Source organism: Sphaeramia orbicularis, chromosome 6, assembly GCF_902148855.1.
Source record: "Sphaeramia orbicularis chromosome 6, fSphaOr1.1, whole genome shotgun sequence".
Taxonomy (NCBI): Eukaryota; Metazoa; Chordata; class Actinopteri; order Kurtiformes; family Apogonidae; genus Sphaeramia; species Sphaeramia orbicularis.
In genome coordinates, this window is record NC_043962.1 from 8963753 (window position 1) to 8978863 (window position 15111).

General features: G+C 36.4%; 1 protein-coding gene across 1 annotated transcript; it reads left to right on the forward strand.

The window, feature by feature from the left end:
• The first annotated feature begins 3869 nt into the window (after positions 1-3869).
• On the forward strand, positions 3870-13290 carry tcp11l1 (t-complex 11, testis-specific-like 1). The gene is made up of 10 exons (XM_030137119.1): positions 3870-4144; positions 4474-4623; positions 5672-5804; positions 5890-6010; positions 7341-7561; positions 7861-7997; positions 9127-9305; positions 9425-9606; positions 11280-11452; positions 11592-13290. The coding sequence occupies exons 2-10, from the start codon at positions 4482-4484 to the stop codon at positions 11813-11815; spliced, it is 1512 nt and encodes a 503-aa protein (XP_029992979.1). The 5' UTR covers positions 3870-4144; positions 4474-4481; the 3' UTR covers positions 11816-13290.
• The last annotated feature ends 1821 nt before the right edge of the window (positions 13291-15111 follow it).

Consider the following 15111-nt stretch of genomic DNA (forward strand, 5'->3'; position numbering starts at 1 on the left):
ATTTATTTGTTTTATTGGTTTATTTAATAGAGACCATGCATAATTATAAACATTGCTGTATAAAAAATACACCTATGTAAATATGCCAGAATTAGTAAAAAATAACTACTTTTCATCTGCAGTCCCTAGGCAGGGGACAGAAACAACAAAAAACAGCCAACATTAATACATCACTCATTCACTATATATTTTTTTAAAAAAAAGTAAATTACAAATAATGATGACATAGGCATCATCAAAACAAATAGACATAGGATAATCACAGGGGCATTAGCCTATACATTCACCTCTGTACTTACATACAACTAAACACAGAAAGTGTATGGGTGATGAAATGTATGTCAATTAAAAATGTGTGCGTCTCTGGTTTTCTAGGAGCCACTGTTTTAAATGAGTTTTACAGGTGTTGTATGTTGGACACTCTCTTATTGAGAGGGGGAGGCTATTCCAAAGGAAGAGAAAGACATTAAAGCCTAGAAAGTATTTCACTCATAATGCAATCTAATTCAGGTTATTATGTTTTAGAGGAATTTCTATGATTGATTATCAAATTTGTGATTGAAAAATCTCTTATTTGTCAATTGAAGTGGAGCATCTGACATGACACTTTTGTATCACAAATAATAAAAACAAAAATATTAAAAGGACATCTTTAGGGCACAGTGGAAATAAATATTTTTCACTTTAACTTGTTATTCCTCAGATTTATTTTTGTCATTATCACATACATTTTAAAAAATGTGGTAAGTCTTTTCAGATTTTCTTTGAAAGGAAACAAACTGTGGCCCTCCATCTTGCAGTGAAAACACAAGTTTTATATTCTAAGCAAAATAGTCAAACAGTGATAAAGTGTTTTATTCTACTTTAATCGATCACATCCAGGGCTCTCATTTAAAAGGACCATACCTGCAGCGATCATGCTCTGTTTCTTTCTGCCTGTTGGAGCTGCTTTTTGTGTTGTTGAGCATGTCATACACCGAGTTAATTGTGGAGTGAGGTTGTGGAAATAGGTAAGTTGGGGTAGCCTGTACATTCTCTCCTTCACATAGTTCCCCATTGTCTAGACACATCAGGGTATAGTGTTGGTGCCACTTCAGTATTTATCTTATGGTTAAGTTCTTTTTTTTTTCATAAGAGTCAGGTTTTTGTTTGAGTTTGGTTTTCAGTGTTAGACTCAGATTAGGCACAGTTTTATTGTATTTATCTGGTTTTGGTTGGCACAACCACCTCTTCCCTTCCTCCTCCACATTAGCAGTCTTTTGTTTGTAGTTTTTATTTTTTTTGTTCAATAAACCCTTTCCACTTGTTTCACACATACTGACTCATCTTCATTTTGATTGTCGTGTTGTCTCCTTTCTCACACCATCAAAGGAAACATAACTGTAGTTATTTAGAAAGCAGAACCTTTACTTGAAGTAGAATTTTCTTTTTCTTTTTTTTTAAAAATATTACTCTTTAGCGTCACAGTTTTGCTTTGTTAGAACACTAGTCTTGGTCCTGTTGTGCATTAAGAACATTTAATACAGGGCACTTGATGACAGTAAATTTTTAGATATAGTCTGTCCTCTAATTACAGGACAGTGGCTGCTTACTCCCACTTAGTGCCTGCAAAACTTTTTTTCTGTTGTCTCACTGGCTGCCACACTTGCAGTCCATGAGTATAAATTAGTGTCTTCCTCTTTCTTTGTAACACCCTGAAGAAGGCACATGCTGACATGTGTTGGTGTGTTTTTAACTCCAGCCTAAATGAATTAATCTACACGCCCCCATGAAATAAAGGCTTTTTATAATTTCTAATTTTTCCAACCAAATGAGTGCCTGGATTTTGTCTTCTTCCTATTGTTCATGCCCTCTCCATGAGCACCTCTGGTTTGTCTTATACCAATAAGGAGGCGATTAGTTACCATAATCTAAATTAAAATGCATTTGAAGAAATGCTTTTTCTTTTTAAGAAGCATTTCTTCAAATGCATTTTAATTTAGATTATGGTAACTAATCGGTTCCATAATACCAGTAGCTCCTTGTGAATTTTTTTTTTTTTTTTTTGTCATTTCAAATAAATAATTTTTATTTAAAAAAAAAAAAAAAAAAGGATGGTTGGACAGAACTCTCCCACTTTGTCCAAGGCTGTGTTTACTGGGTGAAAAAGGACAGATAGCTAACTTATCAAATGGAAAATTTTCTGTTATCATGGTTGGGGTTTCAGTAGCAGTTAGGGTTATTCTTAAACACTGGAAAACACCAAAAGCCCCACAGTTTAAAGAACGGGTCAACAGGATGATAAAGACTGCTTCATATGAACATGTGCTTCATAAGCTTAACAACTGGGATGGAACCACAGCACCAGTTTGGGAGCCATTCTGGTCTTACATAACTATGACCGATAGTCAGCAGGATGACAGCTAAACTACTTCCCTCTTGTATCTTGTATTTACCTATTTATTTATCTGTTTTTTTCTCCTTGAGAACTTCCACGCTTTGCAGTATTTTTTGATACTTTTCATGTATATATAAAAGCCCTAATTGTTAACATTAAGTAACAGTGTATGAATGTCATGTACCAAGTGAAAACTCTAATAAAAACTTGAATTATAAAAAAAAAAAAGTATTATTGATCTGTAGTTGAATCTATTTACTTGCTGTTCACATCTTTGTTTATTATTATTATTATTATTATTATTATTTATTTATTTATTTATTTATTTATTTTTGAATGAATGAATATTTTTAGTTCAGTTATGTACAAAACACATACATATTAAAAAACTAACATAAAATTAACACAATTGTTAACTGAAAAAGGAAGAAGCTGAAGCCAGAGGCTTATTTCTGCTTCTCCTATTCCCATCCTTACTCCAACTCCACACCTGAAGTTGCAGCAGATTAAACATTAACACAAATTATTCTACATTCGGTTTCTTAAGTCACTTTGAAATCATATTACTTTCATAGCCCTTGAGAATTTGACAAATTAAAGCTTTTTTGAAACTCAACAGCAAGCTACACAATTTCACTTCATCCTTCAATTTGTTCCATAATTTGACACCAATAACAGAAACACAGTGATATTTAACGTTTGTTCTTACTTTACATGTTTCAAACACAAACATCCCCCTTAAATTATAATTCCCTTCTCTTAACTTAAAAATTTTCTGAATACAAACAGGAAGATTTTTACTTTTAGCATGAAACGTAAATTCCATTGTTTTTAAATATACAATATCAAAAAATTTTAGTAAACCAGATTCTACAAAAAGTGGATTACTTGATTGAAGATAACCAGCTTTGTTTATGACTCTAATAGCTTTTTTTTTTTGGAGTTTAATTATCGGGTCTATATTAGTTTTATACACATTGCCCCATATTTCCACACAGTATGACATATATGGCATTACAAGTGAGCAATACAATATATGCAAACATTTTTTGTTTAACAAATCTAATGTTTTATAAAGAATCACAACAGCCTTGGACATTTTATGTTTGATCTATTCTATTTGTGGTTTCCAACAGAGTTTATGGTCAATAATCACTCCCAAAAATTTTGTTTCATACACCCTTTCAATTTCAATTCCATTAGTTTTCAGTTTTATATCATAATTTACCCTAGCACCACCAAAAACCATAAATTTTGTTTTATCTTCATTAAGTGATAACTTATTTACGTCAAACCATTTTTTTACTTGATCAATTCCTTTTCCATTATTATTATTATTATTTAGCCCTCTATGTGAATGCATGAGGGTGAAGGAGTCAGATTTCCTTCTCGCACCTTCCACATGAGACACTCAGGTCCGCGTGTGTGTGTGTGCGGGAGGAGGCTCGGCTGTGACGTCACGTTGGCCCCACCCAAAACAGGAAGTGTCTGTGCGAAGCGGCAACCCATCAGAAGAGGGCAGCGACATAAGCTAGACTTTTCCAGAACGAAACAAAGCATCCGCTGTCCATGAAGTCGGTGTCTGGCGGTGTGAATAAATGTGCCACAATGCAGCGAGGGGTTTGGGCTGCGTTATGAAGGAGCAGCTGTGTCCTAAGGCTTTGTTGTTGTTGACAGACACTTGTGTTTTGTGCGCTGACTAAAGCTGACGTGAGATAAGTTGAGCTCAGCTAACTCGTCTTTTTCTTCGGGGCTTCAAAATACAAGGTTAGTAACATTAGCAGTGATAAGGCTGTGTGTGAAGACAGCCACAGGAGCATGGGGCTTTGTTGTGTTTACCTCAGTCGCCTTCACCTCCTCAGTCTAGCATCACACAGTTCCCCCTCCCTGCCTCTCGGCTCCCGTAGATGATGTCACCATCTGGAATCAAAAATAAACCTGCATCACTTCTGTTTGTTTGTACAGCAGCAAATAACCACAAGTATATATGTTTGATAACAACAGCACTGCATTTGCAGCTAAGAATCACAGTTGTCATGTGTTAAACGTGTGACTTTCATGCAACTTTGATCAGTCATCTGTCTGTTCCACTGCAGACTCCAGCATGTCTAAGGAGGCAGACCACTTCGAGGATGGAGGAGACAAGGAGTCAAAGGAGGAGAGGACACAGGATGCCTCTGAGGAGACTGTGAGGAAGAGGGTCCGAGCGAATACTCCAAGTCCACACAGAGGGACCACGCCACAAGGTGAGCCCCCCCCCCCCCCCTCAGATGAATAATGTCAAACTTCATTCATTCATTTATTTATTGTTATTAATAATTTTTATATATTTGATAGTATTGTACATGCAGAGGATCTAAAGGCCTGCAAAAAATGCAGACTTGTACAGACAAGAAACATATTTATAAGGTGATGTTTGAATGCATTACAGAACATTTGAGAGTGAAACCGGAAATATAAAAGACTCTCTACTATTTCTATTAGATTATTTATATTCTTTGTATAGATTGTGCTAAGGGATATGGAGAAGTGTGAAAATTAAAAAAAACAAACAAACTGTAAAGCATCTGTTACATGAGCCTCATGCCTTCACTGCCTTTCACATAGTCAGTTTGTTCAGCTTAGTTGAAATACTACGGATTTTACAAATAATGTTATGTGTCAGAACTACAGGTTTTTTACTGTTTCAGTTTTTGGAAGAAAATCTTGATTTAAATGTTGTACAGACTAATGTATGTCTTCAACCCATGAAGACCCAGGTCTACTTTTGTGTCAATTCCCAAATGAATTTTTCACTCTATTTAACTTTTCTTAAGTGATTTATCAGCATTTATTATAATATTATCCTCTGTATTTTAAATTTTTTCAATGAAAATCCTGTATTTTACCATATGTAATTTACCGGTCATGTAGATGTTCATAAAAGCTCCAATTAAAGTTGGCTGTATTAATATCAAAAACAGAAAAATTAAGAAAATGTCACTTTTTCTACAAAATCTCTCATTAACTGAACATAAACCCAGTGTGTCTATCCACTGTCATTGATCCAACTCCATGGGTTTTACTGGTGAATCAATGTTGTAGAACATGACAGTGTTTCCACGGTAACCACGGAGCCTCTGAACGTCCAAATGGGTCATATCTGATGACCATGAAAAGATGACAAACTGTATTTTACAGCAATTTTTGACATGTATTGATAGGTGTTAAACAGTTTACATCAGTAGATGGTTTTGGTCACCAGTGGCTGTTTGGGTCTTTTATGGGTTAATGTGGATTTTCTCTCTCTCACAGCAAGCCCACCCAGATTCGTCTCCGTGGAGGAGCTGATGGAAACGGCTAAAGGTGTCACTAACATGGCTTTGGCCCATGAAATTATGGTGAACCAGGCTTTTCAAGTCAAACCTGCAGAGCTTCCTGAAGGAAGGTGAGATTTCAATTGGTTACTGTCATTGTCCTAAAGTCATTTACTTGCTGTTTAAGTAACGAGGCTCTGCTCTACTGCTGCACAGTTTGGAACGCAGAGTGAAAGAGATTATGCACAAAGCATTTTGGGGATGTTTGGAAGCGCAGCTCAAGGAGGATCCGCCGTCATATAGCCATGCTATCAAACTACTGGCTGAGATCAAAGAGGTGAGCCTGGGGTTTTATCCTAAGCAGGAAATAGACTGATCCAGAGTTGATGTATGTAACAGCACATGATGTTGCACTAAGTGTAATGACACAGACGTTTGACAGCACCGTGGGTGAGAAAGATGGGACACACTTAAGACAGATGTGCAAATCAAGAGGATATTATTACAGCTTTTACTACTGTTGATTGACAAAGTGGCCCCACTGAAATTAAAGTCAGGATTTTTGAAGTTGGTTTGACTTCTGGAGCATTTCCATGTGAGATTTCCAGCCAGAAACTTGAAAGTTCTTACTTTGTAGTTCAAGTGGAATACATTATAGGTCTGTGAGATGTGGATAATATGTGAAACATTTTTTATGTTATGATAACAACATGACGTGTGAATAAAATACGCACAGCGACTCCACAGTGACCACGACATTGACAATGGTGTGATTACAGACCACTGGTTCCATCTGCTTGGTTGAATGTTAACAGAGAAATTAATAAATTGAGTAATTTTTCACCATAAGATTCATAAACAGAGCAAGATATTCCTCACAAATGAAAACATATTGATAAGCTACATCTAATCTTCAATAACTAAATTAAGGGCCTTTATTTTTTTCAAAGTATTTGTATATATTTCATTAAATGACAATGTACACGTGTGAAAAGAATTACACCATCAACTAAACTAATGCAAACAGTTGAACATATCTGTTTTTATAAATGATTAAACCTCTTAATGTCCAAATGAGACAAAAAACAGAAAAACTCCACATTGATGTGATTATAGGTCTAGCAGTTATTTTACAGTGATACATATGTTCAGTCTCAGCTTTTGAGGGTTAAACAAATGACGCCACATTTTCATGACTTTTCAACAAAATCTGGAGCCTGATTTATTCACTTTTAGCAAATTATTTTTTTTAAACATGTAATTACTGCAAGATTTGTCAAAGGGTGTTTATTTACATATTTTATGTCATCAAACAACATGTGCATCCATGATTTGTGTAACAAACAGACCTTATTTCGACCATGTCACAAAACACCAACTGAAAAGAGAAGGGATCAGAGCGCTATCTGACCTCTGACTTTTAACATTTATTTCTCCAATGAACCGATCCCGCTGATGACTGCACTAAGCAAATGTGAGGTCTTATTTTAGCTGCCACCTTTTCTCATTAAATATGATCCTGGAGTTGTTTGTATTTTGAGAAGGTCACTGTGCAGGCTGTCAACACACTTGGCCTCAGAATACAATACCCACAATCTCCTCGTGACAGTTTGCCTATGTTTAATCTATTTCTGTCATTGCTCATCCTCTTTTCTCTTCTCTTTCAGGCACTTCTGTCTTTCTTGCTGCCTGGCCATGGCCGTCTGCGCTCACGCATCGAGGAGGTTCTGGACCTGCCTCTAATCCAGCAGCAGGCCGAGAACGGTGCGCTTGACATTGGAAGCCTATCCCAGTTCATTGTTGGGGTGATGGGCTCACTGTGTGCCCCGTGCAGAGATGAGGACATCAATAAGCTAAAGGAGATCACAGATATTGTACCGCTGCTAAAGTAAGTCAGGAGGCTGGAGACAGACTGTCATGAGCTGTGAGTGTTCCAGGCTTTAGCTTATTTTTAGATCATGTAATTTCATTCCAATCCATTAGTCTGCAGAAGGCATCTTAGACTGGAGTGACGTTATCTTAGAGGATTATAAGAGATGAGCTGCAGCTGCAACCAGAAAAATTAATGTATACTTTATGAGATTGATCATAAAAGTTAGGCTGCATTTCCCTGTAAATATCATGTCATAACCATAGTATTCCTATGTTTTCTATCTGTGTATTTTTTTCTTTTGCTGCTTCTCAAAGGGCCATCTTTTCTGTGCTGGACCTGATGAAGATGGACATGGCTAACTTTGCTCTGAGCAGCATCAGGCCTCATCTGATGCAGCAGTCAGTTGAATATGAGAGAAACAAGTTCCAGGAGTTTCTAGAGAAACAGCCCAGTAAGGAGATGTCATATTTTTTCGTACATTAGAGATAAGCAGAAAAATTTCATGCACAATTTTGACAAAATATACCTGACATATCTTTGGGATTTTAGACTTAGACAGACTTTATTTGTCATTCTAGATTTTACATCAGAAATGAAATTTTGATGCAGTTAGCTCAGCAGACAGCAACACTAAATACAAACAAGCACTATGTATGCAGTATAATATATACAAGATAGAATAAATATGCATATATAAAAACTATGTGTGAGTATAAAAAAGGAACTATGGTTCTCTGATTTTAAAAAAGCAATTTTTAGTACTGAATATTGCAGTTATATTGCACGTTAGAACAGTCCCATGTAGGTGAGGGTGGGTGTGTGAGGGAGGAGGGGGATATAATGTTGAGTTCAGCAGTCTATGTTCAGACTGCAGGCAAATGTGGCCCAAATCCAAGTTTTTTGCCCATATGTGACCTGTATCCAATCTGTTAAAGACAGTTTGAACAGCACAAATCCGACCCAGGCCACTTTCATATGTGGTACTAAATCTAATACAAATCCAATATTTTGCAATGTGACTTCAGTCTGGACCGCCAGGTCACATTTATCCGACCTTTACGTCATTGAAATGCGACAAACATCACAATGCTGCATCACAGGTGTGTTACTTCCATAAACACAGTGCGTGCCTGCCTGGTCACGTATAACATCAGGACCTCTTTTGCACATGCGGGTCTCTTCAGGGTCACATTCACTTCATACTCAAAACTGATAGAAGTCGCATTTAATGTGTAATATGAACGAGCACACAAAAAATCTAATTTCACCAAAAAAATCCAAATTGTGCATGAAGACCTGCTGTCTGAATGTAGCCTTACTTATGGCATGTGGAATGAAACTGTGTCTGGACCTGGCTGATCTGGACAGCTGCTCATTTACACTCAGCTCATGAAAGTTGACATGAAAAAAGTCTCTTGAATTGAAAACCTCTCTACTGTAGGCGAAATGAACAAAAACAATTAGTCCCCTGTGTATGTGTGGTGTGTTACATAATTGTCCTGCTCTTGATTTATAACAAGCTCTCACATTGTACTGAGTCTTGTTTAAACACTGAACAGAGCCTTTCTTCTTCTTCTTAGATGCCTTAGACTACACTGAGAAGTGGCTGGAGGATACTGTAAGATGTCTGAGAGAGGCTGAAGCAGTTGATTCTCACAGTGCCTCATCTGACCCTCCATCTCTTCTCCCTCTTAACGTCCATAATCATGCCTATCTACGCCTGCTGAGGTGGGACCATGCTGCAGACCCCTTCCCAGAGGTAAACACATTTTACTAGTTTATCTCTGTTTCAAATACATTTCCCACCCCTCCTCATTTTATCACTTGAATGCATGTCTTCTATCCTGAGCTGCATTTCTTTTTGCTTTCTCTCACTAGACAGTATTGATGGACCAGATTCGGTTCCAGGAGATGCAGCAGGAGGCCGAGCGCTTGGTTCTGCTCTCCTCTGTGCTCCTCATCATATACACTACAACAGGAGAGGCCATCTCAGGCCTGCCAGGACTCATGGAGACTCTCAAAAACACTGTTAATGTCATGCTCACCGACATGCACACACCGTGAGTACAAGCTCTTCACCCGCAAACAATCTGTCAGCACTGTTGTTTAAATGGAGCTTCTTTTCTCTACAGCTTGGGTTGTAGGGTTGTAAAACAGTGGATGTGTTAAGAGAACTGGAGCAGGTTCTGCAATTCTGCCTTATTGCAAATTCCCCTAAGGGCCACTTGTGGTACTGCATCAAAAAAGTCCCTGAAGTAAAAAAGGAAAAAAAAAAAATTTCATCATAGTGGAAAAACAAGGTGTCTGCTGCTGAAAGTTTATCATGGGTGATGATACAGTTGAGTCATACAAGAGCGAAAAGCATTTTTTTAAACTGTCAAATACAAATAATGACATTTTATTATTGGACTTCCATAGTTACCAATTTTCTACTACTTTTCTTAAGGTCAGAAATGCTAAATAAATGTGCAGACATAACATATTTACACACTTCCATCACAGAGTATTATACTCTAGTAGTTTGAGATGCTTCCAAATACTGGAATCCTTGAATTTATGTATAATTATTTATCTTATATTCTCACCTGTAGATCCCATCTCCTTGTGATGTTCTAAAACATGGCTGATTTTATTCTAAATACCTGCTTTAAGGAGAGTGTCAATGCCACTCTTCACACTGTTTCTAAAGTGACTGTTAGCTTAATCTAACCTAATGACTTTAACCTCCAACAACACAAAGCAGCACATAATCCTACAAACCTATAAACCTGCAGTTATGTATGTATTTATTTATTTATTGACAACTTTTTTTTTATGATTTTTCCAACATTGACAGCATTAAAGCATTTCTTACAAAAGTTGTGAACTTTCCTCCCACCCCATCCAGGTGGCATTCCCACAAACACAACCATATAAACACTCACGTATCAAACGGGCAAATAGAACACCAAAAGAAGAAAATAAATATACGCAAATACAAAAAAACAAATCAAACAAACCCAACTCAAACCAATCTGTGTTGATCATTATGTTCATAACACCAACATTCTGGACCTCTGGACAATTATGTATTTTTAAACATATCTTTTTTTTGTGAATTTAAGAGGTGTTTCTAGGATTCATTTTCATTTGGACACATCATGCTAGTTGCTTCCAGTCCTTACACCAAACTAAGATAAACTGAGTTAAGCTAATTATCATCTGAATGTTGAACTGCAGTAGTTTAAGTGTTAAAGTGCTGGAACTGTGTCAATTTTAGGTCTTTGTACTGTGATTAGTGTATTGCTAAATATATTTGCTTGGAGTGTGGCTATCACTGGATAAACATCGCATCTTGGCTCCAAGATGATCCAAAGGAGGCTGATAAATGTTATTTCCCTGTAAACAACATGCTTATCCATAGTTCTGAACATTATCTGCTCAAAAGCCTTATCAAACACACTATATGCTACTTGTCCTGCATCAAACAATTGCCAGAAATGCAAAAATTCACAATTATCTCATGAACACATCATGCATTTATAAGTTGATAAATTGCCAAAGACGTTTTCCTCCAAAGTTAGTGTCAACAAAACCAAAGGAAAATGTAGTTGGACTCATTTTAAAATAGTTAAAGTTGTCTAGGGGCAACTATTGGCTATCATTGTATATAATTTAGCGATTATGTGTGACATGTTTTTAGTTGTTTAAACATAAATAATGCACTTTTAACTTTTCTATTATTTGTTCCAAGGTCTTTTTGTGCACAGGAGGCCTTGGCAACCATTGGAGAGAAACTGTGTGTTGAGTTGAGTCAGTGTCTGAGCCAACATGGCTACTCTCCGTTCTCAGCTGACAGAAGAAGCACTCTAAAGGGACAAATTTTAGCCACCATCCAACCAGACAACACAGTCCGCAAGCTAATGGGTAAGAACAGCGACAAGTAAATACTTTCTACAGACAACTCTCTCAGAGGGCAGAAGTACAGAAAAGTTCATGCAGATGATTATATGGTTATGTAATTTTGTTTGACAATGACAAAGAGTAATGTCTCCTCTCCCTTCAGACTCTCGGGTTCAGAGCTACCTCCTGGCCTCTCTGGAGTCCAGTCAACATAAGACCCCCCCTCCTCTCCCCGGGGGTCTGGCCCCCGTCAGCAGGGAGCTGAAGGAGCTCACCGTCCGCTTCAGTCGCCTCGTCAACTTCAACAAGCTTGTCTTCTCTCCTTTCTACCAACAGATTCTCCAGAAAATACTGACGCCAGGAGAGATTCCCAGCACGGAGGCGTAAATGTGACAGCGTGGAGTAAAAGTAATAAGGAGGGTGGTGTGTAGTTTTGCAATTTCCCCTTACAAGCTAATGGTTAAGATTTAGAGAACAAATTGAGGAAGCTCATCTGCGTTTGTTGGGAAAAACCAACAGAGTGTGCAACTCAAACTGACATAATTTTAAAAAATGCTGCGTGCCATTTCAGTTACATAAGCTCACAGTGTTGCTTCTTTGATAAAAGCTCAGGCCTCATGACTGTGACCCTACAGCAGCCATTTTACATTCACTGACAGGGCTGGGTGTCATTCAGGTGGGTTATTTCTATACACACAATTAATGCTTAGTAGAACATCAAGGAAACACAAGTAAAACACAAATTCTGCCATATCTTATTAGAGATTAAGTCGTCAAGACAAAATATTAACAAGCTGTGTCAGAGGAGTAGATTGGTATGTCACCAAATATTATCAGTGGCTCTTATTTGGGGAAGCATTAAAGCATTTGACTGAACTTCTTAACCCAGGAAATGACTCGCATCTAAGATAAGAAGCAATTTCCGAAACTCAAAAGAGATGCATCCTTTCCCGTCAGAACACAGAACCAAATGTATGATGGTGATAGATCAGTCCTTGTTGAGCAGTATTTTCTAATAGCAGCAGATCATATTCAGCTTCAGTCACTCTCAGCTAACACTAGATGTGAAGTCATGGAAAAAGAAATGAGAAAAGTACTGATCAATTTGTATTTAGCATTGCCCTGACTATTGAGACTTATTTCTAATCTATATATGGTAACCATGGTTATTATAGTTAACAAGACCAAAATGAAAACTAGCATTGAAACATTAATATTGTTTATTCAAATTTTCAAAAAGAAAAATAAATTAAAACTGCAAGTAGCAATACAATTCAAAGTAAAAAGAAATAGAGTTGCAGGTAAAATCATCTTATTTGTCATTTCCCTCTCATGTGAATGGTTCATGGTATACATGAATAAAATGGCTTAGCTTAATAAATGAAGCATAAGGTACAGCAAAGTAGTCATTATTACAAAAGTAACTCAGTCAAGCCAGTGACCTGACCAATAATGATCAGTTTACTCTTCATTAAAACCATTTATTACATGGTGTTTTACTAAAGAAAAACAAAATATAGATTTAAAAGTTATTTCTTTGAGTTAAAAATGATCTCTTGAGTCTATCATCAAACCTAAGCCCATAGCAGCTGTCTTTATTCAGAAATAACAACCATATTATTAGATTTAAGTGTTTAAGAAAGCCGTACAATACCAAATCTTCATTAAACATTTGTCACATTTGACATTATGCATTCTTTCGATCAAACTTTTTGAGCATTCATAAATCATAATATATAACCACCATCTCAAAGTGAGAAACTACTAACCAATCGAAAACTAGTCAATTAAAGTAAATAACAATAAATGTACTTACAAATTCATAAAACTAAACTAAGACAAAGACCAAAAACTGAAAAACAAGTAAAAAGTGGTGAAATATTCAAAACTAGGATAACTTTTATTTTCCGCTCCTCTGTGCGTTGATAATGAAGGGCCTACTTGACAGAAGAATTGTAAATAATCTATAATATCCAGATCATCGGGAAGTATATAGTGAGCATTTTCTGGTTTAGGAGGTTGTTTAATTACTTGTGTGTGTCTTTGTGTTTTACTCTGTGGCACTTGGTGTGTACTGGGCCCTGATTGTAATGTTTCTTCACTAACAGCTTTCTGTATTTGACAGTTTTTAAACTTGCTGCTTCTGACAGTTTGCAGTCGATACACAAAGCATATTGAGGTTTGTTAGTATTTGTCAAAGCTGTTTCACACCAGTGTGTTGTGGAAATGTGGTGCAGAAAACAGAAAATCTGCCAGACAATTACACACATCAGGTCAAGTCTGAGTAATACCCAATACCCTAAAATAATTACACACAGAGCCTGGTATGACCCTAGTGATAGTGAACTGTACATGGTGGATACACTGCTGTAGGAGGATTGGTGTACAATAATTGATATCACTTGGGAAATGCAGGAATCAGATCATTAACAGCCATTAAATAGTTTTTTGTATATTTCCATGCAGAGTTTTTGCATGAAAGTCCATACTTGGCTTTTAATGACAAAAAAGCAGCTGTGTAGCACATACAAGCAACAGAATGTAAACAACAACAGACAACTGCATGCTGTCAGTGGCACCATAGAGAAGTACAGTGGTAACAAAAACTGCACAGCTTTACAGGAGAGATATTGTGAAAATTAGTTATTTATTTATTCAGTTAGAGAAATGTTGTTGATTCATGACTGTTGATTCGTTATTCGCATTATTTAAAGCAGAAGCTGGAGTATTTACTGACAGTTAGGAGGGGCATCATCTTAACACTTGTGAATTTGTCATTTCAGATCATGAATTTTTCAGATATTCCGTCTTAGATTTATGATATCACAGTTTATGCCTCATTAAGCACTCACGAAAAATTGCCTAAAACCATCAGATTTATTCAGATTCAGGATACTTTATTAATCCTAGAGGAAATTATGAGAAAGGTACAAAAAAGGGGCAAAGAAAGTAGGGGAAAAAGTTAAAAGTATGGGAAAGGGCAGAAAACCTAGTCCAAAAACGGTTGATTCTGCTGTTGAGACATGGTTTTATTGACATTTCATTAGCTAGTTACGTTAGCTACACCATCACTGCAGCTAAAGGCATCCATCATTACTAGTAATTTAGTTCCATATAACATATACCTTAACCGTAGACTGTATATCAGGGGTGTCAAACTCATTTTAGTTCAGGGGCCACATTCAGCCCAATATGATCTCAAGTGGGCTGGACCAATAAAATAAGAATTACAGCGAAAAAAGGTAAAATTATATAATGAAAATGTTTACATCTACAAACTATCCTTTAAAAATGTGAACATGGACAACCTGAAATGTCTTTAGAAAAATCAGTGCAATTTTAATAACATTATACCTCAGTTTATCATTTACACATATCCATCACAACTTATAGATCACAGTGGATGTACAAATACACTTAGCATTTAATAATAGGCAGAATATTGGTAAAAATGCTCTTATTTTTCTTAATACATTTCAGGTTGTTCATATTTGTTCAGGTTATTCACATTTTTTGTGAAAGTATACTTTATAAATGTCAACATCTTCATGTATTTTGACGTTTTTTTTACACTAAAACAAAGAGAAAACTGTGGAGTTATCATTATTTATAGGTTATTATAATAGTATTTTACTGGTCTGATCCACTTTAAATCATATCAGTCTGTACATCCTTGAACGTTA

What these genes read in the sequence shown, in the direction of transcription:
- tcp11l1 (XM_030137119.1), top strand. Translation starts at nt 4,482, where the DNA reads ATGTCTAAGGAGGCAGACCACTTCGAGGATGGAGGAGACAAGGAGTCA. An exon ending in CAGAGGGACCACGCCACAAG is followed by an intron (nt 4,624 to 5,671) that starts GTGAGCCCCCCC and finishes TCTCTCTCACAG; the next exon opens with CAAGCCCACCCAGATTCGTC. An exon ending in GCAGAGCTTCCTGAAGGAAG is followed by an intron (nt 5,805 to 5,889) that starts GTGAGATTTCAA and finishes ACTGCTGCACAG; the next exon opens with TTTGGAACGCAGAGTGAAAG.